The sequence below is a fragment of the Fonsecaea multimorphosa genome (genome assembly GCF_000836435.1).
Source record: "Fonsecaea multimorphosa CBS 102226 unplaced genomic scaffold supercont1.11, whole genome shotgun sequence".
NCBI lineage: Eukaryota > Fungi > Ascomycota > Eurotiomycetes > Chaetothyriales > Herpotrichiellaceae > Fonsecaea > Fonsecaea multimorphosa.
Window position 1 is genome coordinate 356369 of NW_015971645.1, and position 24168 is coordinate 380536.

The 24168-nt window shown below is 53.6% G+C and overlaps 12 protein-coding genes across 12 annotated transcripts; 6 read left to right on the forward strand and 6 right to left on the reverse strand.

Annotated features, from left to right (window-relative positions):
- Positions 1–695: 695 nt before the first annotated feature.
- On the forward strand, positions 696–1692 carry Z520_06120 (uncharacterized protein; the record flags this gene model as incomplete). The annotated part of the gene is made up of 2 exons (XM_016776622.1): positions 696–767; positions 862–1692. 2 exons carry the CDS (start codon positions 696–698, stop codon positions 1690–1692), a joined length of 903 nt encoding a protein of 300 aa, XP_016632164.1.
- Positions 1693–1881: 189 nt separating this feature from the next.
- Z520_06121 (uncharacterized protein) lies at positions 1882–3442 on the forward strand (the record flags this gene model as incomplete). Its single annotated transcript, XM_016776623.1, has 2 exons — positions 1882–2378; positions 2434–3442. 2 exons carry the CDS (start codon positions 1882–1884, stop codon positions 3440–3442), a joined length of 1506 nt encoding a protein of 501 aa, XP_016632165.1.
- An 852-nt stretch (positions 3443–4294) lies between these two features.
- Z520_06122 (uncharacterized protein) lies at positions 4295–5758 on the reverse strand (the record flags this gene model as incomplete). Its single annotated transcript, XM_016776624.1, has 1 exon — positions 4295–5758. The coding sequence occupies one exon, from the start codon at positions 5756–5758 to the stop codon at positions 4295–4297; it is 1464 nt and encodes a 487-aa protein (XP_016632166.1).
- A 900-nt stretch (positions 5759–6658) lies between these two features.
- On the reverse strand, positions 6659–8203 carry Z520_06123 (uncharacterized protein; the record flags this gene model as incomplete). Its single annotated transcript, XM_016776625.1, has 2 exons — positions 6659–7918; positions 7979–8203. 2 exons carry the CDS (start codon positions 8201–8203, stop codon positions 6659–6661), a joined length of 1485 nt encoding a protein of 494 aa, XP_016632167.1.
- A 922-nt stretch (positions 8204–9125) lies between these two features.
- On the forward strand, positions 9126–10417 carry Z520_06124 (uncharacterized protein; the record flags this gene model as incomplete). Its single annotated transcript, XM_016776626.1, has 2 exons — positions 9126–9332; positions 9395–10417. 2 exons carry the CDS (start codon positions 9126–9128, stop codon positions 10415–10417), a joined length of 1230 nt encoding a protein of 409 aa, XP_016632168.1.
- Positions 10418–10767: 350 nt separating this feature from the next.
- Z520_06125 (uncharacterized protein) lies at positions 10768–12151 on the forward strand (the record flags this gene model as incomplete). The annotated part of the gene is made up of 2 exons (XM_016776627.1): positions 10768–11104; positions 11154–12151. 2 exons carry the CDS (start codon positions 10768–10770, stop codon positions 12149–12151), a joined length of 1335 nt encoding a protein of 444 aa, XP_016632169.1.
- Positions 12152–12536: 385 nt separating this feature from the next.
- Positions 12537–13316, reverse strand: Z520_06126 (uncharacterized protein; the record flags this gene model as incomplete). The annotated part of the gene is made up of 1 exon (XM_016776628.1): positions 12537–13316. One exon carries the CDS (start codon positions 13314–13316, stop codon positions 12537–12539), a length of 780 nt encoding a protein of 259 aa, XP_016632170.1.
- Positions 13317–15103: 1787 nt separating this feature from the next.
- Positions 15104–17784, forward strand: Z520_06127 (uncharacterized protein; the record flags this gene model as incomplete). Its single annotated transcript, XM_016776629.1, has 3 exons — positions 15104–15272; positions 15326–16795; positions 16874–17784. 3 exons carry the CDS (start codon positions 15104–15106, stop codon positions 17782–17784), a joined length of 2550 nt encoding a protein of 849 aa, XP_016632171.1.
- A 545-nt stretch (positions 17785–18329) lies between these two features.
- Z520_06128 (uncharacterized protein) lies at positions 18330–18953 on the reverse strand (the record flags this gene model as incomplete). Its single annotated transcript, XM_016776630.1, has 1 exon — positions 18330–18953. One exon carries the CDS (start codon positions 18951–18953, stop codon positions 18330–18332), a length of 624 nt encoding a protein of 207 aa, XP_016632172.1.
- A 410-nt stretch (positions 18954–19363) lies between these two features.
- Positions 19364–19811, reverse strand: Z520_06129 (uncharacterized protein; the record flags this gene model as incomplete). The annotated part of the gene is made up of 2 exons (XM_016776631.1): positions 19364–19539; positions 19595–19811. The coding sequence occupies 2 exons, from the start codon at positions 19809–19811 to the stop codon at positions 19364–19366; spliced, it is 393 nt and encodes a 130-aa protein (XP_016632173.1).
- A 498-nt stretch (positions 19812–20309) lies between these two features.
- On the forward strand, positions 20310–22256 carry Z520_06130 (uncharacterized protein; the record flags this gene model as incomplete). The annotated part of the gene is made up of 6 exons (XM_016776632.1): positions 20310–20472; positions 20532–20741; positions 20791–20862; positions 20917–21257; positions 21356–21461; positions 21511–22256. The coding sequence occupies 6 exons, from the start codon at positions 20310–20312 to the stop codon at positions 22254–22256; spliced, it is 1638 nt and encodes a 545-aa protein (XP_016632174.1).
- A 622-nt stretch (positions 22257–22878) lies between these two features.
- Z520_06131 (uncharacterized protein) lies at positions 22879–24106 on the reverse strand (the record flags this gene model as incomplete). Its single annotated transcript, XM_016776633.1, has 2 exons — positions 22879–23645; positions 23770–24106. 2 exons carry the CDS (start codon positions 24104–24106, stop codon positions 22879–22881), a joined length of 1104 nt encoding a protein of 367 aa, XP_016632175.1.
- Between the last annotated feature and the right edge of the window lie 62 nt (positions 24107–24168).

Below are 24168 nucleotides of genomic sequence, written 5' to 3' on the forward strand. Positions count from 1 at the left end.
GGCGCAGACAAAGGAACAGAAGGAGGAAGAAACCAGAAGAGGGAGGTGAGGGCGAGTCCAAGGGCGAGTCAGACCACTTTATCTGTCTGGAGCCGCTCTTTACCCAAAAAATAGTAAATTTGTTATTCAGTCATGCGGAAGTCGGGCGACGCTTATTAGAGCAGCAGGCACCCACAGGGGAACCGCTGATGCCGCAGTAGGCGAGACTGAGATGACGGTCACGTGTTGGCGACGTAAGGCGACTCAACGCTTAGCCGGGCGAGACGCGGGACTAGACTAATAAAGGTAATAGACAGCGAGCACACGCTGTCCAACAGCTAATCAGAAGTCCTCAAGACGCCATTAGTCAGAGCTTGGCCAGCCGCGGAGCGACTTTCCCTTCTCGGATTCCCAGTCGTCTCCCGCCGGAGAATCCATCTCGCCCGCTCTTTCTCTTCTATCAACCCCCCTCCGATGTCAAACTCCTACGGCTGAGCCTTGATCCTCAATCTATCGACCCTTCCAACCTCAATCGAGGGGTCTCGCGCGACCTGTGTCTTGATGTCGTAAGGTGTGTTCTGGACTCGGTCCCCAGGTGGAACCTTCCCATCCCAGTCCCTCCCGCGCCACCTAATTCCAACCTCATCCGACCAAAAAAAAATCAATCTCAGGCAATTGGGCAGCGAAGGGCGCTCAGAGAAGAGCCAGTTTACTGCATGGCCAACCTCACGCCGGGTGTCGAGTTCGCTGATCGTGCCTGCAACTCGTGCAGACAGCGTCGGGTCAAGGTAGGCAGCTCCCTGCTCGAACCGCCGTTTTTCCATCCACCACTTCCCCGATCGTGCCGCTTTCAGTCGATTGGCCCGCTCACACAGTCAATAGTGTGACAAGAGACTTCCAGCCTGCCTGCGGTGTGAAAAACTTGGCAGGCCATGCACGGGCTATGATCTGGAACGCAAGTTCCTGGATGAGGGCATCAAAGTGCGAAGGAAGTATGATGGGAACTTTCAATCCCCAGATTTCACGAAGGCGGTGGTCTCGAATTCCCCCAGGGTGCCAGCAGCGGCAGTGCCTGACCGTCGAATCAATCTTCCGCCAATACACAACATCCCGAGCATCCCTCAAGTAAATTCACCACCCATCTCTTCGGTCCCCAATCCCCCAGGCAGACAAGGCGCGTCCAATCGAGTCTCGATCCCCAACATACAATTTCCCGCCTTTGGAATTCTCAACCAACAAGGTCCCGACTTTAATCTATTTCCAAATACTCCTCCTCAGCCAGCGCTCAGCGCTCCTCCTCCGTCCGCTACCCCGACAAATTTCCAGTATGCGGCTACACCTCCTCAATTCCCCGACCACGGTCAATATACTCACCAGGAGCACCCCACCGCTAAACTACTACATGGCAAGCCCCAGTATGCACCCTCAGACTTGGATTCTTCTGTTAGCGAGGACTATTTCGACCTTGACATTGACACCTACTACGCGAACGGGAACAACGCTTGTGGTTTCATTCCTGGTCTTCCCGTGATCTTGACCGACACCAATGTTCCTGAGTCCGACGACGATTTCTTAACGAGTGATTTCGCTTCGATCAGCGGCCGAACATCATCAGTCTACGATGGGCAAGTGACTCTCCTCTCCGTCCCACCCTGTTCTTTTGGCTGTATCCAGCGTTGCTTTATTCCAGATCGAGCCGAATCAAACGCCTAGACTGACAGTTGTATGGTCATAGTTCGGAAGGAAATCGCAACAGCCGTCCAGAGTACAGTCAAAAGTACCTCCATGAAAGGACAACCGAGTTGGCCTGTCTGACGCGACACTTTGTACAAGCAGTTTCACCATCGTGAGTGGCAATTGCGTTTAGTGGTTCCTCCATCCGATATCTAACGGACAAGCAGGATGGACCTCTTCGACCTTGACAACTATTTTAGTAGAATAGTTCCTCTGAAAGCCGTGCAGAATGTAATGCTAAGGTCTGCAATGGCCGCGGTTGCGGCGAACCAGATCGGGCAGATGATGGCAAACCATTCGCCATTGGAAGATTTGCAGCATCTGTTACCATTTGTCGGAGACGACGGTGCCTTGCAGCACACGGACTGGTTTTACAAGGCCGCCAATTACTACGACCGTGGGATTTCCTACCTCCGAATCTTTTTGCAGCGTTGGCTGAGCGATACGAATAACGAGGGGCTTACGGGACATGCATCGAGGTACAACGATCCGCGAACTCTGCCAGAAACGAGCAATAGCGCCGCGCTCAGTGCTTCTCCCCACAAGCGACGACGCATAAGCAGAGCACAGTCATCAGATGGAGCAGACATGGAGGCTTTGGTGGCTGCGATATCCGTGTTCTCGCTATATGAGTCTCTCGACAACTTTGCCGAGGACTGGTCACAGTAAGTCCTGTTGTGTCTTGTGTTTGGAGACTTCTTCACTAAACGAATTTCCTAGGCATCTTGATGGATTCAAAGCCCTCCTGGAAAGCAAGATCCTCCCGCAGGCCGCTCTCTCTATCCCCCGCCCACGCAATCCTTTTATTTCCATGAAGGCAGGCCGAGCGGCTTTCTGGAACTTTGCCCGAGCAGATTATCTTGCAGCTTACGTCAATCACTCCAAAACACGACTTGATCCGGACAACTTGACCATGTGGAAAGCAGCAGGTTTGCCTGTTATGGATGACGGAACCCTCAACTACAATGATCCGTCAACTCCAATCAACGCCGTGGTTTCATACCAACCCGGCGATAGAGAAGACTTGGTATCTTGCACGTTGATCTGGATTGTCCTAAGAACCATGAATTTTATTGCACCGCAAGAAGACGCCACAGGAAGTTTGGCGGGCACTCCACGAGTATTTGACAGCCCTGGAACGACCGTCAAAGCTGGTTCTGAGCCAGGTACACCAGGCGCTGTGCAAACTCGCGTTGCTCGGTGGAAACAACTACGTCGACAACTCGAAGACTGGTACGACAATCTTCCTTTCACCTTTCAACCATATGCGATTGCGGCTGCAGGGGCGCAGCAGCCTTCCGACCTCTTGCCGGATGGCAGACCGCGTTTCGCCAGACTCTTCTTCAGTGTGCCAATGTGTGCCGCTGCTCTTCAACTGTACCACTTTGCCCAGGTCCTTCTGCTGTTGAACCAGCCTGTTGACGAACAGGACGCGAGGCATCCAGCAAACAGGCTTCGAATGTTCCGCCAGGTCGCTGAAGAGTCAGAGCATCACAGTCGACAGATCTGCGGCATCGCGTTGGGGAAGCCTCCACCAGCGGTCAGCAGACAAATGGTGCACTCGCTCTACCTGGCAGGATCATGCTTTGAGGAGAAAGAGGACCGAATTGTTGTAGTGGAATTACTAGACAACATTGCCAAGGAGACAGGTTGTCCAACGGCTCACCGGATCAAAGAGTTGAAAGAGCAATGGGGGTGGGAGGACGAGACGATCAAGGAAATTGCCTAGTTAGAGCGAGATGAGGCAGGGGGAAGTACTTTCTGATGAGGTTCTGGTGTTCGGGGGAGCGATTCTGAGGACATACGAGAAAGGAAGGGTCCGGGAAAATGTATTGCAACACAAAATGAACCCATGTAATGGTGTTGATGACCACTAATAGTTGACCACTCTACATCATTTGAAGTGTCGTTTGAGTGGACGCGAGAGTCACACGGTCAGTAACTTGCCTTATTGATTACACACCTACATACGTTTCGTGAGGCGAATTTGGAATGATAAAGGGCTTCTAGAATCCAGATCTATTACCCGCCCAGTTGCTTACTCGTACTTCTGGTACTCCGTCCTGTCAAGTTGCGTCATTGGGCTACCTAGTAGTATTACTTGAAGGCCGAATCAGCGCCGAGAACGCCGGCCGGGGAGGGGGGCGGATGGAAGAAGCTAATGTTGATGTGGGTGCGGAATACGGGAATACGGAAGTAACATAGATTCATATATTGTCTCTGTGGGAATAGTGCACGGTAAGCCCAAGTACTATGTAATCGCTTTGTTTAGTATAGTGAACTCTGGTACCTAATTGCCTATTGCGTGTGTGTTGTGACCTGGTACCGAGGATACTAGGTATACACCGGGGATATGGACCGTATGGGGTATCCCGGCCCTTGCTCGCCCAGAATCTCTCAATGCGGAACCAATAGCCCACAGGAACCCCTTTTCAGGGCTCGTAGGGGACTCGGTATCTAGCCCACGTATTAATTAGCTTGTCCCTGCTTGTTTTGTTACACCAGGTGATTTTAATGCTCTGGGTCACGGTGGTCGCACTAAGACCCACCTCAACACACACACTTGGCTCCCACGCCGAACTCAGGTCTCGGAGATCTGAATGCTCTCCAGATCCCAGACACCGTACCACTTGAAGAAACTGAGCACTTGGGGCGCGGTTCCACAGCCGTCGGGGCTCTTCATGGTCGCGTTGAAGGACAGCAGGGGCACCTGGCCTCCGTTGCACTGCTGGCATGTGGCGGACATGGTGTAGCTGGTGTTCAGCTTGATGTTCCTGCCAATTACCTGCACCATGTCCAGTCCGCCCAGGCTGCGGATCGTCACGAGGGCCGTGGGTGTCTTGTTGGAGGCGGGCATTGGCATCATGGCCTCACCAGATCCGGGCTGCAGCTTCGGGGTGATGATGTCGACGATCTTGTTCAACGCTGCCGTCGGGGACAGACCCTGGGTGCCCAGGTTGGCGGTTCCGTCGCCTTGCGGCACGGCGTTGGCAACGTAGATCAGCGCCTGGCCCTCTTGCCCGACGTTCAGGGTGTCGGTGACCTGCATCGTGGACAGAGAGATGACGTCCACAGTGTCGGAGTGCTCGTTGACCACGAACATCCACTGGTTGTCCGGGCTGCCCCAGATGCCGTGGGGCTCAATGCCCGAGGCCCGGATCGACGTCAAATAGACCGGGGCGGAGCCAGGCGAGTCCTGGCGAAACACTTTCGTCTCGTTGCTGGCTCCCACGGTGGTGAAGACGTGGGTCGTGCCGTTGAGAACCGCGAAGTTGGCATGATTCACCTCGGCCCCGATGTCGACCGCCGTGACCACACTCCTGGCATTCAGGTCAATGACGCTCGCCGTCCCGGCCATCTTGTGCATGGTCCAGATGGTGCCTCCGTCGGCCGAGATCTGCATGTCCGAGGAGAAGACATCGTTTAGACCGGTGATGTTTTGCACCGTCGTCCGCGATGCAACGTCGACAATAGACAGGATCGGGTCCCGGATGTGATTGACATAAGCGGTGGCCCCGTCCGGACTGAAGACGACCTTACTCGGCCCATCTGCCGTGTGGATGGTACCCAGGATCGTCCCCGCCAGCCCGTCCACCACGGTAACATGGTTGGTGCCTCGCGTGCCCACCCAGACGGTGCGATTATCCGGCGCAAAGAACGCTTCGTGCGGCGCGCGGTCCGTCCACGTTTGACTGACAATACTATTGTCGATGGTCCTGACCACGGTCACCGTGTTGGTCGTCACGGACAGGGAAACAATGTACTTCCCGTCGCGGGAGAATCCGAGGCCGTGGCTGTTGGTGGAGCGCACGTACTGCGGGCCGATGACATCCTGGAGGCGCGAGGAGCCCAGCGCGATGGTGCCCAGGACCCTGTTGTCGTATGGCGAGATGACGGTGATGGTGTTGGACGACTGGTCTCCGCAGTATATTCGGTCAGCGGGTGCGATGGGAGCCCCAGCCCCAGCCAGCGCCGGTGCCTGTACCTGGCCATGGGCAATCCCGAGCAGAATCGTCGCTGACAAAAGCGAAGGTCGTATCTTCATACTGAATGTATCTCAGCCAATGCCCCTTGGCTGATCTTGTATGTGTCAGCGCAGCAGGTCCAGTAGCAACAGCAGGTACCGAGTACCTTCGTATTAATATTGCATTGCGCGAGCGTTTCTTTTCCTTCCTCTTACCCGACTGCCATACCGCCAGTCTCGATAAATGGATCCATGTCCCTGCTTGTCTTGCCTGTCAACACGTAGTTAGTCGTACCCCAACCGCTCAAACCCGCCTGATGTCCACACCGACCTCTCCCTTTTGACCGTTCCTGTCTTCTTCTAACCCTTTCGTAGAGCCACATTCTTACGAGCGACTGGCGCATGAAACCTCACCGGCCATCACCCGGCCGTGGACCCAAATCCTTCAGGACAGGACCAAGACGTTTTCTACCTCAAGGAGAAATCCCCAATGCCCCATTGTGGGATTGTACTCCGGAAGTGCGGAGCAAGATCGACCACTAGAATACGAGGAGGTAGGGCCGCCAGAGGTAGCTCCTCGTAGGCCCCTAGAGACCTGGCCGGCGTTCCGTGGTACAGCTGTAGTGGAGAAGAAGGAATCATTGTTATACATTAGTAGGGATCATGTTGGTTTTGCCCTAGTAATCATAATTAGCCGTCTCCGCTCTTTCGGCACTCCTAGTCTCGCTCAGTAGCCTCGGAAAGCTCCTTACCTCAATACCGTAATGGCGCTCCCCAATGAAATCAGCGTACAAAGGCACGGCTTCGAGTTACACTGAGGGATCCGGAACAAGGGAATTGTAAAGAGCAAGTTGGTATTGATCGTTCCCTAAGAAACACCTATCAAAAGTACAAAGTTGACCTCTCCAGTTATAGACGAGATTCCATTCAGTTTTCGACACAAATGGACCGTGATATACGATCCTCGACTCGACTCCAGCCCTACTCTGCTGCGTTGAGCCCCTTGGTCGCCCTGACACGCTCGGTCTCCTCCCTCACCCTCCTCCCCAGATCCTTGTTCACCCGCTCGAACATCCCATACGTCCTCTCCCTGACTTCTTTGATCGCGGCAAACAGATGCACCGAGATGTTATGCACCAGGTGCTCCTGCTGGTCCTTGGTACGGCCCAGAACCTCCCAGAGCATGTTTGCCTGCACATAGTCCTCGTCCGTCACGGGCTGCAGGTTGTGCACGGCTCGACCCACCCAGGTCTCGTGCGCGGCGTCGATGGGCTTGTCCACGGGTAAGTAGGTGTTGGGCTTCAATGGCGACGGGTAGTTGGGTCTGGCGCCATAGTTTCCCGTGACGGCCATGAAGCCGTCGCGCTGGAACGGCGCATACGCGTGCAGAGGGCGGTTGACGGGGATTTGTTGGTAGTTCACGCCGAGCCGGTGTCTCTGGCTGTCGGCGTACGAGAACAGGCGGGCTTGCAGCATCGGGTCCGCCGAAGGCTCGATGCCCGGGACCAGATGGGCGGGCGAGAATGCGACTTGCTCAATCTCTGCAAAGTAGTTCTCCGGGTTGCGGTTGAGCGTCATCTTGCCCACGGGACGCAGGGGCACTTCCGAGTGCGGCCACACCTTGGTAACGTCGAGGATGTTCCAGCGGAACTTCTCTGCGTCCTTCGGGTCCAGGATCTGCACGTACAGAGTCCACGAGGGATACTCGCCGCGTTCAATCGCGTTGAAGAGATCCTCCGTGGCGTGATCGGGATTGCTTCCCGTCAGGGCCGCGGCCTCCTCGTTCGTCATGTCCCAGTGGCCCTGGTCCGTCTTCATGTGGAACTTCACATACTTGAACGACCCGTCGTTCTTGGTGAACTTGAACGTGTGGCCGGAGAAGGTATCGCAATGGCGATATGACCGTGGCGTGCCCCGGTCGCTGAACAACTGGATCACCTGATGCACCGACTCCTGATTGCTGGATAGAAAATCCCAAAACATCGTCGCATCCTTGAGGTTTGTTTGAGGATTCCGCTTCTGCGTGTGGATAAACTGGGGGAACTTTATGCCATCCCGGATGAAAAAGATTGGTGTATGATTGCCGACCAGGTCCCAGTTACCTTGTTCTGTATAGAACTTGATGGAGAAGCCTCGTGGGTCGCGGGCTGCATCGGCCGACCCCTTTTCCCCTCCGACGGTGGAGAAGCGGACAGCAACCTGAGTCTTCTTTCCAACCTCGCTAAACAGGTCGGCCGACGTCTAGAGATGCAGTTAGCATGTGTTGTAACGTTGCGAGGTTCGAGGACTGGCGTAGCCTACCACATCGGTAATGTCATGGGTCACGACAAACTCTCCAAAAGCTCCCGCACCCTTGGCATGGACGACCCGTTCAGGAATGCGTTCTCGGTCGAAGTGGGCAAGGAGATCGATGAGGTGGAAGTCCTGTAGGAGGACGGGACCGTGGTCGCCGACAGTCTGAGAAGCACTGGCGAAGGTGATGGGACGACCATTGGAGGTCGTGTAGATTGGGCCTGCAGCAGCCATTGTTTTGTATTTCGATATTCTGTTAGATCTTGGGTTTGTGCTTGGTCTTCTGTTGGTATTCGAGGTCTGTTTGATTTCAATCTGGTCGAGTTCATCATGAGGGCCATGCTGGTAGATATATATCTTTCCAACCGTAGAGGTTGTCCGCACCCTGCTTTGAAAGACGCCATAAGGTAACGTTCTCAATGCAAGGATGATCGCATTCCGAGGTCCAGTGATGTCTTCCGCAAGGCTGGCTTGCTACCTATGCATGGCACTTGGGGATGATTAATGAGGTTGCCTTGCTTGGTAAGGAAGTAAGGAGCGATGTCGCAGCAGCTTACCCTTTTCGGTATTTGTGACCGAGATCACGCCCTTCACCTGCATCCGCTTGCTGCTATAGACTGCGACTTCGCTGTCTCGCTCTCGCTTACCGTAAAGGGTATTTTCTCACCGAAGTGACTCCTTTTGGCGAGTCAATTTTGGACTTCTCGTTTCTCGCCGGACGGAAACCAGCCCTGAAAAGGCCTCGCGCAAAGTGGACTCTACGCAAGAAACATCAGCCGCCCCTCAGCAACGCCTTTTGACCCTTAGCGTTCTGGCCCGTCGATTTGGCATTGTCCCCGAGGAATTCCAATTATTGTTTCTCACGTTGCGGATGAGGATGGGGATGGGACATGACTTCACCAGGGATCAGCCATGTCGCCTTGGGCGTCAGTTCAGGTGAGTCAATATAAAGTGAGGCGTCAAGCGCGGTAAGTTTGGGCTTGGGCATCAAGACGCCTTTCAACCCCTTTCCATCTGAAACAAACCGGTTTCTGCCAATCCTCTTGGAGCCCAACGTACAAACATTCATAGACAGTGCCACCGTTCTCCCTGAACACATACAACAGCCTAGATTGAACAGACAAGACTCTTTGCGGATTTAGGAATCACAAGAACAATGTCGACACCAACGATACGAGTCTTGGGTGTCTCTGCAGCCGATGAGGCAGCACTGAGTGTTGATGATAAAGTGAACGCTCCATCCCGCCTCAGGCTCCACGGTCGGATCAGTGTTTTCAATCAGGATGGCTCTTTTGATACTGTTCGCATCCGGTTGCAAGGTGCCATCCACACCAGGATTGGGCCACAGGCCGCAGTCGAAAAGGTACGCTCAATGTCACCCATCCCCATGGCGGCAAGACACAAGCTGACTTTTGATCAATCAAGATCGCCTCCACCACCATTGTCAAGACCAACTTAGATTTCAAGCCAGCATACTCCGCATCTAGGGAGCGAACAGAAGAACAGTATCTAGACTTTGTCTGCCCGATTCCATCCTCCAGACGAGGAGCCCCCGACGAATTTGTACCGTCAATGACATTATCTGGCACCACTTATCTCACCAAAGTGACTGCCTTGACGAATAGGGAACAGTTGGAGGGCTCTTGTCAAGTGGTCTACACGCTCGAGGCCGAGTTCTTGCGGTCGCCGACGAAACAGGTGGTGCGGAGGATCAGTTGCCCCGTCGACATCTCATCTGCTCTGACTTCTCTGGATGTGGAGGTGACCTCTGGCGGCTACTCAGACCACGTTGAACAGATCGCAAAGTCTCAGCTGCGATTGGACCGATTTCGTGGATCTCAGTCTCAACCGAAAGTATCTGTGCACATGCCGAAGTTGATCGGCTGCGCTGTCAACGACTTCTCCACAGCTTCCACTGGTTGCCGGCGATTAACAGTGCCAGTCTCAGTCAATGTCGCCTTCCCCTCCCAAATCCGCCGCCAAGCACAAGAATTACTGGAAAAAGACTCGCTCAGGTGTTCGGTAACGGCGCGCTGGCTCACCAAGAGGACATTCACAACCGGCTCTTCGGCTGTGGAATCCACAGTGCACAGCGATCGTGCATCGACCCAGAAATTTGCCATGACATTACCGCCCCTCTACAAGCCGAACATTGAGACGTCCAAATACACCACGTCAATGGAGCTGGAACTTCTTCTGCCGGAATCGATCTCGACCCCTTCAGTCTCTACAGATCTATTGAAAGTCAGTTACACCCTGGATCTCTCAATGAGATTTGAAGCGAGCGGAAATGATTCGCTCAAGGGGCCGTATACGGCAAACTTCAGTCTCCCAGCGGTACTTCGTGCCGCTCAACCACAATCATTGATCAGCCGTCGCAGTTTCGATCCACTTCTAGGACTCGTTGAGGAGCAGTCAGTCTATGCTCCACCTCCATATGTGTACTAGAACATGCAGGAAAGAGTTGTATTTGTATGGAATGGATCCCTCTATCATGATTCAACGAGCGGTATGAGGTGCAGTGCTTGACATAATTAGACTCATGGGGACCTCATAGACAATTGTAATATATAGCTCGATGCCGACATGCAGAATAGATTGACTGAGTTGGACTTGTCACAGTATCTCAGGCTTGGACATTGCACTTCCGTATCGGAGAAATTATGCTCCGGGATGCCGGCTCCTTTCATGTTCACTTCCCACCTGCAAGTAATACATTTCCAACCATTCTATTCGCATGTCAGCCAAGTGACTTCCACGTCTGTGTACCGGCCCCTGTGGCCGTGGAGAGGTTCAAGATGTTGAGCGGAATCCTCCTTTTCAATCAAAAAGGCGAGAACCTCATCTTCAGAGCGTTCCGTCCCGATTGCCGCCCTCGCCTGGCAGACATCTTCCGCATCCAAGTCATCTCCAATGCTCAGGTTCGGTCGCCTATCCTCACCTTGGGCTCTACCACTTTCAGCCATGTCAAACACGAAAACATCTATCTCGTGGCAGTCACAAAGAGCAATGCCAATGCCGCTGTTGTTTTCGAGTTCGTCTACAAATTCATCGCGCTGGGAAAGCAATACTTTGGTAAATTCGATGAAGAAGCGGTCAAGAATAATTTCGTCCTCATATACGAGCTCCTTGATGGTATGGTAGGGCCTTAGCATTTAAGGAGTGGTGGCTGACATCTCTCCAGAAATCCTCGACTTTGGCTACCCTCAAAACACCGATATAGATGTCCTCAAAATGTACATTACCCCAGACAACATCTCTTCTGCCATTCGATCGGTCTCCGCACCTCCGAGCGACACTTCCAAGATCACGATGCAAGCCACGGGCGCTCAGTCATGGAGAAGAGGAGACATCAAATACCGCAAGAACGAAGCATTTGTGGATGTTATTGAGGACGTGAACCTGCTCATGAGTGCCACAGGAACCGTCCTTCGTGCGGATGTCACTGGACAGATTGTTATGAGAGCATATCTCAGTGGAACACCAGAGTGCAAGTTTGGTCTTAACGATCAGTTGGTGGTGGGTCAGATTGCGCATGGATTAGACGGTCCCATCGGGAACCAAGAAGGGAACCGCAAGGCTACACGGGCAGCAGCAGGCTCTGTCACGCTGGAAGATTGTCAATTCCATCAGTGTGTGCAACTCGGCAAGTTTGAGACCGACCGGACCATATCCTTTGTCCCGCCAGATGGAGAGTTCGAGCTGATGCGCTACCGGGCTGTCGAGAACGTCAATTTGCCATTTAAGGTCCACGCAATTGTCCGCGAGGTCGGCACCACAAAGGTAGAATACAGCATTGCCGTCAAAGCCAATTATGGGAGCAAACTGTTCGCGACCAATGTGGTGGTAAGGATTCCTACCCCACTCAACACTGCCAGCATCACAGAACGGACCACCCAAGGGAAGGCCAAGTACGAACCAGAAAACAACTGCATCGTGTGGAAGATTGCTCGATTTGTCGGCGGCAGCGAATTTGTGCTCAGTTCCGAAGCCCATCTCACGAGCATGACGAACCAAAAGGCATGGTCGCGACCTCCATTGAGCATGACCTTTTCCCTGCTCATGTTTACGAGCTCCGGGTTGCTGGTGCGGTACTTGAAGGTCTTTGAGAAGAACAACTACAGCAGCGTCAAATGGGTCCGCTACATGACGAAAGCCGGCAGCTATGAAATCCGATTTTGAACCGTTCAGGTTATATTCCGATACGTCCTTAACAGTTCCTTTCGTGAACCAGGTCGCCGTGAACATAGATTCGGCCAATTGAGACATTTTCTGGACCCCCAGCAGCAACTTTACGAACAGGATCTCGACCGAAGCTTTCTGTTCCTGCTTTCGAAGACAGAAGTTGCACGCTCGCTCAATCTCATAAGCTGCCCTGTGCAAGGTTTTGAGAGGCATGGAAGTTGCCGGGTACGAAAAGCAAGAGAAATACAGTCTAGGCGTCTGCCTAAGCCATTGGTACCTCAGTGGTATACCTACTAAAGGCCAGCTCGCTGGAGCTGGAAAAGGATAATCATACAAGCAAGAAGCGTTTGGGACCGGTCCGTGCCAAAGTCAACAAGAGCCGTCACCAACTCGAAATGTCCAAATTCGTCCTTGAGATCCTGCCACCTCTTCTCAAGCCAACATTACCCTCCCCAACTAGCAAGCTCCACCTTCTTCCAAGGCTATCCCTGTCCTTGCCCAGTTTCCTTGCGCAGTCATTCCAATCGCGTCTTGACAGTTTCAGCTTTTCGAGCACTGTCTCTACCAACATGCGGTCATCGTCCTCGGTCCATTCTGCATCATCCACTGATGGGGATGACCCGTAAGCCGAATCTTGGTCGGAGGGTACGTGGTCGTGAGGGCTGATTATGGGCATGTCGAGCTCTACCTCGTCGGCAGGTGTCTCCAGCGCACGGAAATCATCCGCTGAGAGACCCATCGGCAGGGACAGAGGGACTTTCCGTCGCCTTTTCGGAGTTCGAATTGGCTGAGGTGTGCGCTGACAATCTTCCATGAGTACATCTGTAGATGTTGCGGAAATCATGTCCTCTTCGAATTCACTGCGCCCTCGCTTGTTCGCGCGTCTGGGTGGTGTTGTCTGTGCTTCTCCGGGAGGGATGGTCTCTTCCGCGGGCGCAAAAGGATTCCCTAAGTCCAGCGGCTGAGTCGGTCGTGGGTACTGGATGGTGCCAGGGGCTCCGAGAATGGCCTGCAGAGCGCGGCAACTGGAGGATAGCGGGCTCGGGCGCGCATTTGTAGAGTATTGGGGTTCATATGCGCCGAAAGACTGGAGCTTAGGTCTTTGAAGTCTTAATTGAGGCTGCAGACCGCCATCGCACGAGAATGCGGATGGGAGCAGCATGGTCAATGCGCCGCGAGGTGCCGTGCAGTGCGCAAAGTGGTCGAGGTATGCGCCAGGATCTGTACCGACGCGCAGGGAGGCAGTAAGGACGGGAACAGCGGGCGCATGTATTCGTAGATTTGGTCTGAAGCTCGGGAGGAGATGGTTGTATGAGGATTCAAGACGCTGGGAGGTAGTTCTGGAGTGAGGTGTGTGAGGCGAAGACCGAAGGCCTGTGCGAGCAGGTAGAGCAGTAGAGCAGACGCAGGTGTCCAGAAATGATGGGCGTGGAGGGATTCACGGGAGGAGCAGAGGAGAAGGATCTACGAGAGGCGCCGGGAAGGAAAAGGCCCGATGCAGGCCGCAGGATGCATGGGCGGCGGCCACCCACCGAGCCACGCTGCGTTGGGACACCTAATTAGGCGCCTAAACTCCCTAGCACCCCTAGCACCCACCTAGCTTGGTGCCTAGAGGTGTTATCACCAATGCATGCCCCCCGTTGAAAGTGAGGACAGCTGCAGCGGCATACCCTACCTACCAAGCTGCGTACCGAGTATCTCTTAGGCAGAGATTACCTAGAGTCAAGAAACTGACGCAGCCCCTTCCATCATCTGACGCTCTTAATGTTAAATCAAGTCTGTTGCTTGTTCCGGTAGTCGTGCTGCTAGCCAAAGCGCGTCACTTCGTCCATGTACAAGGACATTGGTTGATATGATGACTGTAATGAGCACTGCGTAGTCCTGCCCATCGCTTCTATGGCCCGTCATCTCGTAAATGAGACACCACCACTACCCTCTTGTCTTCGATGGCCGCAATTCTCCTCGATCCTCACCGACGTTTTAGACCGGTTCCTATCCAACGGTCATGCAGTAGTTGGACCCTGGTCTGCTGCCACTGCTCCGAACATCTACTGACCAAGCTAATGGATAAAAGTATCGATTGGCGTCGGAGAATTTTTATCGACAACCTGGTCAAACGCTGGCCAGTGCAGCGTTCGCAACCTATCAAGCTTTCCTGTTGCAAGCACGAGCTTTGCGTCAGTTCAAGCCTCGAGCTCTAATTTTGAGGGATGAGCTTTCAGGGAAATTGGCTGATCAGGTTGGCGATCTCCAGGCACCCACCAGGAGCTAGACGCGTGGGAGACACGCGCTCTTGACACGCTAGAGTTAAAATCGAAAAGCGCCGCCTCGTGCCTCCACGTGACTGAGGCTGGCCCCATCCACGCCAACTCCACGAGGCTGCACATTCCTCGACTTCACTCTGGACTTCTCACCCCTTTGCACCGTCGACACATCAATGCGCTGCCATCTCGTCCCCTTCTGTTCTCATCAAGCACAGACTATACAGCCTCTCAGTGATATGCGAATCTAATGAACTTCCCCACACGCTGACGCAAACCAGTGCCGATTTCCGTCACTTCACTCACACCAGTCACCCGGTCCAGAACTCGCCTACTAAACAAAGGGTTTCTCGGACCTCATTGTCTTTTCTGCAATTTTACTGCCACGTGCGTAATGTTGCGTGCGAATTCCCTCCCTCGCGTCTTTGTTTTTGTTCTCTAGACCGCTGCATGCAAACTTTGGAGAGCCTCCCATAGGTGTCTGATATGATTCCCTCATTTTCCTTTACCAATTGGCGCTTGAGCTTGCCGATTGCGGCGGTAGGTACGTCTCAAAGCAGTCAGAAAGCTTCTTTGCTCCTTTGCCCATGATTTCCAGGGACGACCTGAAACCCTTCTCTTCCGTCGTTTGCTTCTGTTCTCCAGACTGGCCCCCATCACTGCGCAAGGTCTGCCGTACATGATCAAGATGAGGAATATCTCAGGCGCTTTTCTGGCCATCGTGCTCAGCTTGACTTTTGGCCATGTCTCTGCATTCTGGCGTATGGTCTGCGGAACCGTTCAGGTGGGCAGAGTTGATCCCATTGTCAACCCCGGAGGGGTGTCCGGTCACTGTCACACCATTGCAGGACCAAACAGTCAGTATTGACTTGATAGCTGTGGAGAAGTTTTCCTCACTGACAACGGGTAGACATAAACACGACATCGACCTATGACAGCCTCCAAGCCTCTTTCTGCACTTCCTGCAGCATTCAACAAGACAAGAGCGCTTACTGGACCCCGAATCTGTACTACAGACACCGCAATGGATCATATGAGGAAGTCCCGCATGATGGAACAGTCGTGTACTATCTGGATCGAGGCGTGGATGTCCCCAACATGATTCCTTTCCCAGTTGGCTTCCGTATGCTTTCTGGCGATGCTGCGGCTCGCTCATTCGACCCAAACACCATGACCTATTCAAACGCGTCCTATGGCGGTACTCCGATTTCCAACCGTGTCAGTTTCGCCTGTTTGGACAGCAGTGGACCCGAGCCAGAGACTCCAGGCTTCAATTCCACCAAATGTGACTCCGGTCTTCGCGCCCAGATACACTTCCAAAGCTGTTGGGATGGTGTCAATCTATACAAGAGTGACCAGAGCCACGTGGCGTATCTCTCTGGAATGGACAATGGGATCTGCCCGCCTGACCATCCGTATCTGCTCCCTCACTTGTTCTTCGAAGTCATCTATTCTGTGGACACCGTCGACCAATCTGACGGTGGAATGTTCGTCTTTTCTCAGGGCGATACGACGGGCTACGGCTTCCATGGCGACTTCTTGAATGGCTGGGACATGGATGTCCTGGAAGCTGCCATGGACCAGTGTATGGGTGCCAACGCCACCAACGATGGTCAGATCGGTCTCTGTCCACCGCTCCAAGCATCTGTCGATCCGTATTTCAGCCAGAACTGTCCCGAACAGCCTCCCATCGTTAATGAGACTGTCCACGGCCTACTGAATGTGCTTCCAGGTTGCAACCCTCCAACAGGCGGGCCTATACGTGCCACTCAAAATATCTGTCCCGTCCAACCGGCGCTGAACTACATCCCCAACCAGGACTGGATGAACCGATCCGTCGCCATTCCGGGTCAACTAGTAGGCAGCTGGCAGTACATGGGATGTGCTCTCGACTCAAGCACGCCTCGCCCACTGGCCGGTTTGAGCTACACCAGTTCAAACAACATGTCCATCGAGAGTTGTACAGCCTTCTGCCATCAAAACGGCTACTTCATGGCTGGCATGGAGTTCTCGACTCAGTGCTATTGCGCTAGCGAGCTGACGCAGCCGCTGCAGAGCGCACTGAACTGTTCACAACAGGACTACATGATCTGCAGTGGCAATGAGTTCGAATATTGTGGCGGACAGAGTCTCATGCAGATATGGAATGATACCACGTACTCGGGTCCGGCCATCAAACCGACGCCTGTAGCCGGTTCGACCGTCATGTCTGTCCCAGGCGGCGGGAATGCAACATACCAAGGTTGTTTCGTGGAGGCAGTGGGAGGCCGAGCCCTGTCGGGAACGTCCTTCTCGAACAGCACTGGTATGACTTTGGAGCTTTGTGCTGCGTTCTGCTCAATGACCAGCTCTGCGTTCTTCGGCACCGAGTATAGTCAAGGTAAGCTAAGCTACGCGGAGCATTCCCCTTTTCCTCTCCGTTCATAGTCCCCTCTGAACTGACTTTGAACTCTTCTAGAATGCTACTGCGGCAACAGCATCAGTACCGCTACAGCCCCACAGTCGGACTGTTCCATGTTCTGCACAGGTGACAACACCGAGTTCTGCGGTGGAGGCTCTCGCCTTTCAGTGTGGTCGTTAGGAAACTACTACTCTGGAAACGGCACCGGCACGATCGGAAACTCTTCGCCTTCATCAAGTGCTAGCCCTGTTCCCCCGGCCACAGGAATATCTTTGATCGGTTGCTACAGCGAGACCACCCCAACACGGGCATTGAGCGCCCTCTTCACCTCCGGCACATTCGTGACGGTCGACTACTGCGCACAGCAAGCGCAACAGCTCAATCTGCAGTACTTTGGGCTTGAATACGCCTCGCAATGCCTGGCCGACAGCGTGCTTTCCCCTAATTCCATGCAAATTGCATCGTCCCAATGCAGCATGACCTGCGCGGGCAACAGCAGCGAGGTCTGTGGCGGCCCCAACGCCATCTCCCTGTACAAGAACGACTTGTACGTCGCGCCCGTCAACCCGAATCCCGTAAACGTGCCGAACCAGCCCGGGTCCCAGTACGCGTACGTGGGGTGCTACAACGAAGGCACGGGGGCTCGCGCGCTGGGCAGCACCAACGTCAACGGCTCGGCGACCACCACTTCAGCAACGCTGACCGTCGAGGCCTGCGCCGCCTACTGCTTCTCCAAGGGCTACCCGTGGATGGGCGTCGAGGACCAAAACCAGTGCTTCTGCAACGCCGCGGGCGTCATCAACGGCGCCACCCTCGCCCCCGCCGGCGACGCAGCCTGCAACATGACCTGCGCCGGCAACGCTTCCGAGTTGTGCGGCGCCGCCGCGGTGCTGAACGTCTACCAGTTGACCAGCGCGAGCGGGAGTGCCAAGTATGCCAGGAGGGGCTTGTGGTATGGAACCTGGTGAGCAACGCGATGTCTCTGTCTCTGTGTGTATTTCGCGTATGTATTGTATGCAATGTTGTGCATTGTGCATGCTTGTCAACGGACAATGTCCCTTCAAGAATCCAGAAATAAAAAAAGGTAAAGGGGAGGGAAGAAAGAATGCCATACTGGGACATACTGGGAAGCAACCGTCGAATCTTTGCCAATGTCATGTTGATACATATTGATACAAGCTGTTCTCCATCAATCCATATATCTATTCATCCATCCATCCATTTTTGCTATGCAGTAATATACCGGTGGCGAGCTATATTAGATCCCCACCCAGCGATTGTGCCGTCACGAATGGGGACGAGGCAGACTAGCATGTAAGAGAGGAGCGTAATGAGGGCTTCAAAGAGGTGGCGTACACTTTGCATTGTTTGCGTGCATCAGAACATTGCTGATAACTCAATAAAATCTAAGATGGTCGTCCACCACACGCATGAGACACTTAACAATGCAAAACACGATGCTCTTCAAGCGAGGGACAAATGCCTCTAACATGACCTCGCCAGCCATGCTGGATCAACAACTGGCGGATCTAGCCCCAGTTCTCAGTGTTCTCCTGCCTGTCTCGGACAACCGCTTTTCGCGTATCCGTCTTAGTGTTTGTCTGTCCAAATCCCAACTCTCTGTAGGATGAGTGGCACCCCAGTGCAAAAGGTGCCACGGACTGCTGCCCTTACCGACCAGGGGCAACGGGTCGCTGCTGCGAGGATAAACGACCTTGGCCCAGGTAAGAACATGGTGAGTGTTCCGTTTGAAGAAAGGGCCTAGGCAAGGATCTGGTTTTGGCGTCCATCGCATGGCGATCGTCAGGTTCCCGTAGAGCACAGCGCTACCTTCTCTCCATATTCTCTTGCAAACACGGAGAAATTGCGCTGAAAGACCGTTGCTGTCGACATAATATCGGGTGTCGTAGAGGTGGGCCCAATCCAGTTCGCCGGTACTTGAAGTTGGACGTGGATTAACCGCCTGTTTCAGACCAATTGTTTGGAAGGCTGGATCTGTGGAACAGAGGAAGCAGAGGACCTGGCTATCATCGACGAGGAGCTCGCGGTAGATCTGATTCATAATTTCTGGAGGATAGTTCAAGCAGCCCATAGGACCAGTTGCAGTGCGGGGCCTATTGATTGGGAGAGCGTCCATTTCGAGGGTCGTAGGTTCGTTCGACGAGCATACGCTGCGAGACACCAAATTCGCAGGCGGCACAATGAGATGGCGGTAGAAAACGAGCGCTTTCCGAGTCTCGTGATACTGAAAGATAGACGGTAAGATCTGTTCCTAACGATGGACGAAACCGGATGGTCGATGGCTGATGTAAATGTGTATCCTGGACTGATGTGCCGAGAGAGTCAGGTAGCTAGCTTGCAGGTAGAACACCCTCATAACTTTGACTTCCTACTTGTTGAATGGCAGGAGCAGAAGTCGGGTGTATGGCAAGCACAAGCAGCTCAACGGCAGGACAGAATCCAATATCTGGGCAGCCACAACCTCCTCAATGTAGAGAACAGCAGGCTGATTTCCTTCCATGGGGATTCGGGTTTCCTCTTCCTCTTTCACCGTCTGGTCTTCTGTCTCGCCATTTTGTTCTTCCTAGCGATTTCTGATGCGAAAACGACCGAGTTCTTGGATTTCCTCTTGGAGACCTTGTGCGTTTTGCGGTTGGCTTGATTTCGGGCCTTGGATGACTTGACGGGCTTCATGCCTGCTCCTTGTGCATCGATATCCATTCCTGCGTGCTTCAGGTCAGTGGTGGCTTGGAGTGGCTGGAAGGTGAACGAAAGTACCTTCGGAGTTGGTGCTGCGAGGCTCATCTCCCGCAGCCTGCTCTGCATTGTCATCTACGTCCATGGCCTTCTCAGTCTCTGGTTTCGGTTTGGCTGCCAGCTCTTGAAGTTTTGCAGATAATCTAGCAGTGCGAGCATCAGACGCAGGACCGTACACTTTGGCGCGAAGATTGCGGTGATTTTTCTTGACCACAGAGGCCCTTGCAGATTTCGCCATGGCTGCTCAAGTGAAGTGTGTGCTTTGGTGAACAAGTTGCATGAATTGCATGCGGTGGTGGTGGTGATGATGGTGGTGGGACAAATTCATTTCCCTTGGATTTTTCCAGCCAGTCAAATGCCAAACTGCCGGGGTTGCGCCGATTCGCAATCCAGTGACTGCGGTGCTGCCGCATCTTGACGACTCGGGCGACGGCATCAACTTCACTTCACTTCTATGCAAAGTTCTTCTCTCCCGAGGGAGAATGTAGCCCAACTTCACCTTCCATCCTCGTCTCTCACACTGTTCTCGCTGCCTCTCCGCAGAGCCACTCACCGACGGACATAGAGGGCGTCCGAAGAGGTTGCGGCTGCGCGCAAGTTCGCTCTCGCCCTCTTTTCCGACCATGTTTCGACGACCGTTGCCACCGATACTCCCAGCCTAATTTCCATATCTCCTCTCTGTTCGGCCATCTTGTAAAGAGAAAAGGGAATGACACCGATAGCGATGGCACGCCCCATGGCCACCAACGGCTACATGAATGGGCCCCTGCAGGATTATGTGCAAGCATTGATTGCCCAAGTAAAAGCCCTCACTGTCGAGAAGTTAAAGAATGTACTGCGCAGCGAAGGCCTGCCATTGTCGGGAGTCAAAAGTGAGCTTCAAATCAGAACAATAGCCTGTATGTCAAGTGCCTTCAACTGCATGCCACCTGCCTCAGCCTGACTTCCACTTCTACAGATATCGAGAAACTGCGCAACGCCGCAGATATGTCCGCGCTGCAAAGAGTACGCGCGACGATAAGAGGTGTCCCTCCTCCATATCAAAACGGCAACTCTTTCAATCCGCACTATTCAAATCACACGCCCTCCTCTTCTGCCTCACCTCAGTTTTCCTCGCCGAGTGCTCACAGCTCTTACAACATGCCTTCCCATCAGACGTCGGTGCCAAGTATGGAGTGTACCTCTGTGAGAAAGGAAGAGGCGCTGACCAAGAGCAGGAGAGCTACTCTTCAAAGCCTCGCCTTTCTACACGATTTATCAGCCACTCACCAACCCATACGAGTGCAAAGGTCGGTTCGATGTCTACCCCGTTGGAGCGCCTGCATCCGCTGACGAGAGACTAGTCCGAGAGTCGACCAGAGATACTCTAAGGATCATAGTCTCCCTGCCCAAAGATAGCCACGAGGCGCTGCTCAACAATCCAACATTCCGTGTCATGGTATTTTGCACCTCAGACCCCCACGGAACCTACGAAAGCTCCGATTCCTATATGAACGACCTTTCCGAAATTGCGTTTCCTCACAACGTGGAGCTGAAATGTAACGGGCTTGAGGTCAAGGCGAATCTGAAAGGACTGAAAAACAGGCCCGGATCGACTAGACCTGCGGATATCACGAGCTTTGTCAAGAAAAAGCCCGCCCAGTTTCCGAACACGGTCGAGATGATCTATGCCTTAACCACAAAGGTGCGCCCCGATACGTCGATTTGTTACCCCATTCTCATTTTGTGTCTGATCTCACATCAAGAACTATCCATACTAAATAGGACAAATCAAATGCACAGAAATTCTACGTTGTGGTCAATCTGGTCTTGGTGAAGCCGATTGACGACCTGGTCGCCGATATCAGACGAGGCCGCATGATCTCCAAAGATCAAGTCATACGGGAGAGTAAGTTCACTTTGGCCTCAGATTGGTTTTGGAGCTTATAAGAATCCAGTGCGTCGGAAAGCTGAAGACCCAGACGAACTGGTGGCTACATCTATGGTTCTTTCGTTGAAGGATCCTGTCGGTTACACGCGCATCACAACGCCCTGTCGTGGTATCGGCTGCAATCATCTGCAATGCTTCGACGCAGCCTTATACCTTCAGCTCCAGGAACAAGCCCCAACATGGACCTGTCCAATCTGCAACAGAGCTGCACCTTGGAATCAGCTGGCTCTAGATCAGTATGTTAACGACATCCTGAACCTGACGCCAAAGAGTGTAGAGGCAGTTACCGTCGACCCCGACGGGAAATGGCACATCCAGAGCGAAAACGAGAATGTTGGTCGCAGGTCTAATCCCACGCCATCTGATGATGACGATGACGGTGGAAACGACGATGACGACGGCGATCTGGTCGAGATCACAAATGGACCCAGCTTTCGAGCGCCCAAGCTCGAAACACTGACACCTCACAGTGTCAAGACACCGCCGCTATCTTCTCGAGAAGTATCCACCGCTCCTTCAGCGTCCAAGTCATCAGCGCATAGCAAAAAGAGACCTCGCGAAGTCATTGATTTGACTCTGAGCGAAGATGAGGATGACGAACCACCCACAAAGAGTGGGAGGGTATCTAGGACGAACTCATCTGGGATGGATGCTTCTGGCAACCGACATGTCTTTTTCCAATTACATCCTCCACCTCCACCTCCACCTCAACCGTCGTCCTACAACCTCGACAGGTTCAATCCATCACTTTAGCGTTTGCAATGTAGCTTGGCTTTCGGACACGGTATTTCGTATGGCGCTCAGGCGAAAGGCTGGAATGAGTGGCGGCAAAATGAACTTTTAGTGGGCAAAACTCAGGGTCGGAAGCGCGCACCGGCAGTTTTCAGAATATGCCTCGGGAGGGTATACCAACCCTGAGGCAATGTTGAATGCATACGGATGTTCTTGCTGGGAATGGGTGTCACGATGACTCTTCGAACTGAAAAAGGTTGTGCGACACGGCACAGGGATGGAGTGATGATTCATGAATTTTACTCTGCGTACAAACCGGGATGGATTGCTGCGGCACGTCAAGGTATGCTTCAGCGCATGGCCATCAACACTGGGCGGAGGAGATGGATGCAGGATTGGCTCATGCTATGCATGAACAGTTACAGAGTGCATATGTAGGGCAAATACAACAAAGCATCCTCCTCGCTGCGGGTTCAAATGGACGGACAAAGCTTTGCACGCAAACCACGTCGTATTCGTTCATCTACAGGATACCCAGAGAGCTCTGTGTTTCAGGTTTCAGGGCTATATTCGATTTTGCGCCTGGATATTCCTGTACAGTGCGACAGGGCTCATGTAACGAGTTTTGGATCCGTGTGCGGTTTCATCTTCTTACAAGCACAGCCACCACACACCACCTCTTGGCTTGGCCTTCAGTCTCGCCCGGCCGAGAAGGCTCCCAGGGCCTGCGGAGGCCATTCACGTCGGTCTCAAAGATCTCGGCGGCGCGCAGACAGGCGCTCTCATCCTTCTTCCCGTACCTGTCTATGTCCCTGGCGTCAATCTCTGAGGACGACGGTGGGGGCGATGGGATTCTATAGTCTCCGGTAGCTACCTCGAAGAAATGCCGCACGATCTCTCGACCGGTGTGGAAGCCGGCAACCACCAATGCACAACTTTGGTCGGCGCCGTGACTTGCTGATGATTCCAAGGGCTCTTCCTGCTCTGGGCGGAGACAGTGGAATATTGTCTTGACCAGGTTGACATGCTGAGAAGGCATCCAGAGACAGTCTGCTAGAATGATACGGTCGGAGCCTCTTTGGGACTGTCGCCCCGGGGCTGGCTTACCGTAATGCGACGGCAGATACATGGTCGTCGTGCCCCACGTGTAGCCGTAGACGTTGACCACCACCGCTGAATCCGACTTTGACATACGAACTGTTGCGGGCGAGCGCGACGTCGTCGGCGCAGTTGAGGTTCCGGAATCTGCTACTGCTGCTTCTGCTTCTGGTGGGCCAAGTCGCTCGACAATGTTTCTCTGAACATTTTGCTCGATGGCGCCGGTGGTCAGGGCGGGCGACGACGGGTGGTCCGTGATGGTGACCGAGAGCGCGCCGGAGAGGGCCGCAATGATGGACGGCAACGCCGTGCCTGTTTGTAACTCGCAGTGAGCGAGGTCCGATTTCGTTTTTTGCCTTCGCTCTACTACCCCCGGCGTCTGGCTGACTGACTGACTCGCATACGTCAAAGTTAAAAAAGGCTTCTTCTCACGTACCGGCGCCCAATTCAGCGACCGTCTTCCCTCTTACGTCCCAGTACTTCCTCTGCCATTTCCATTCCGCTGCTCCCTCCTTCTTCTCTTCTCCGTCCTCATCATTATTCTCCTCGCTCTGCTCGTGCGGTGGCAGTGCTTGATTCCCAGCCTCTGCGTCGTCGAAACTGGCCCTCTCGATCCCTTGCGCCGCAATCACCGCCGCGTTCCACAGGTAATGCGCGAACAGTTTTCTGCCTTCCTCGACGTCCGGGTGCTGGGGGATCTTCAAGTCGATGTCTCCGAACCGACGGGAGTGGTAGGTGTAAGTGCCCCCGGGGACGCCGTGGGTGTTTTGCATGTCGTCCTCCAATACGTGCCAGGTTTATCACTTTTACCATTGACGCGGACAACCGGACGGAC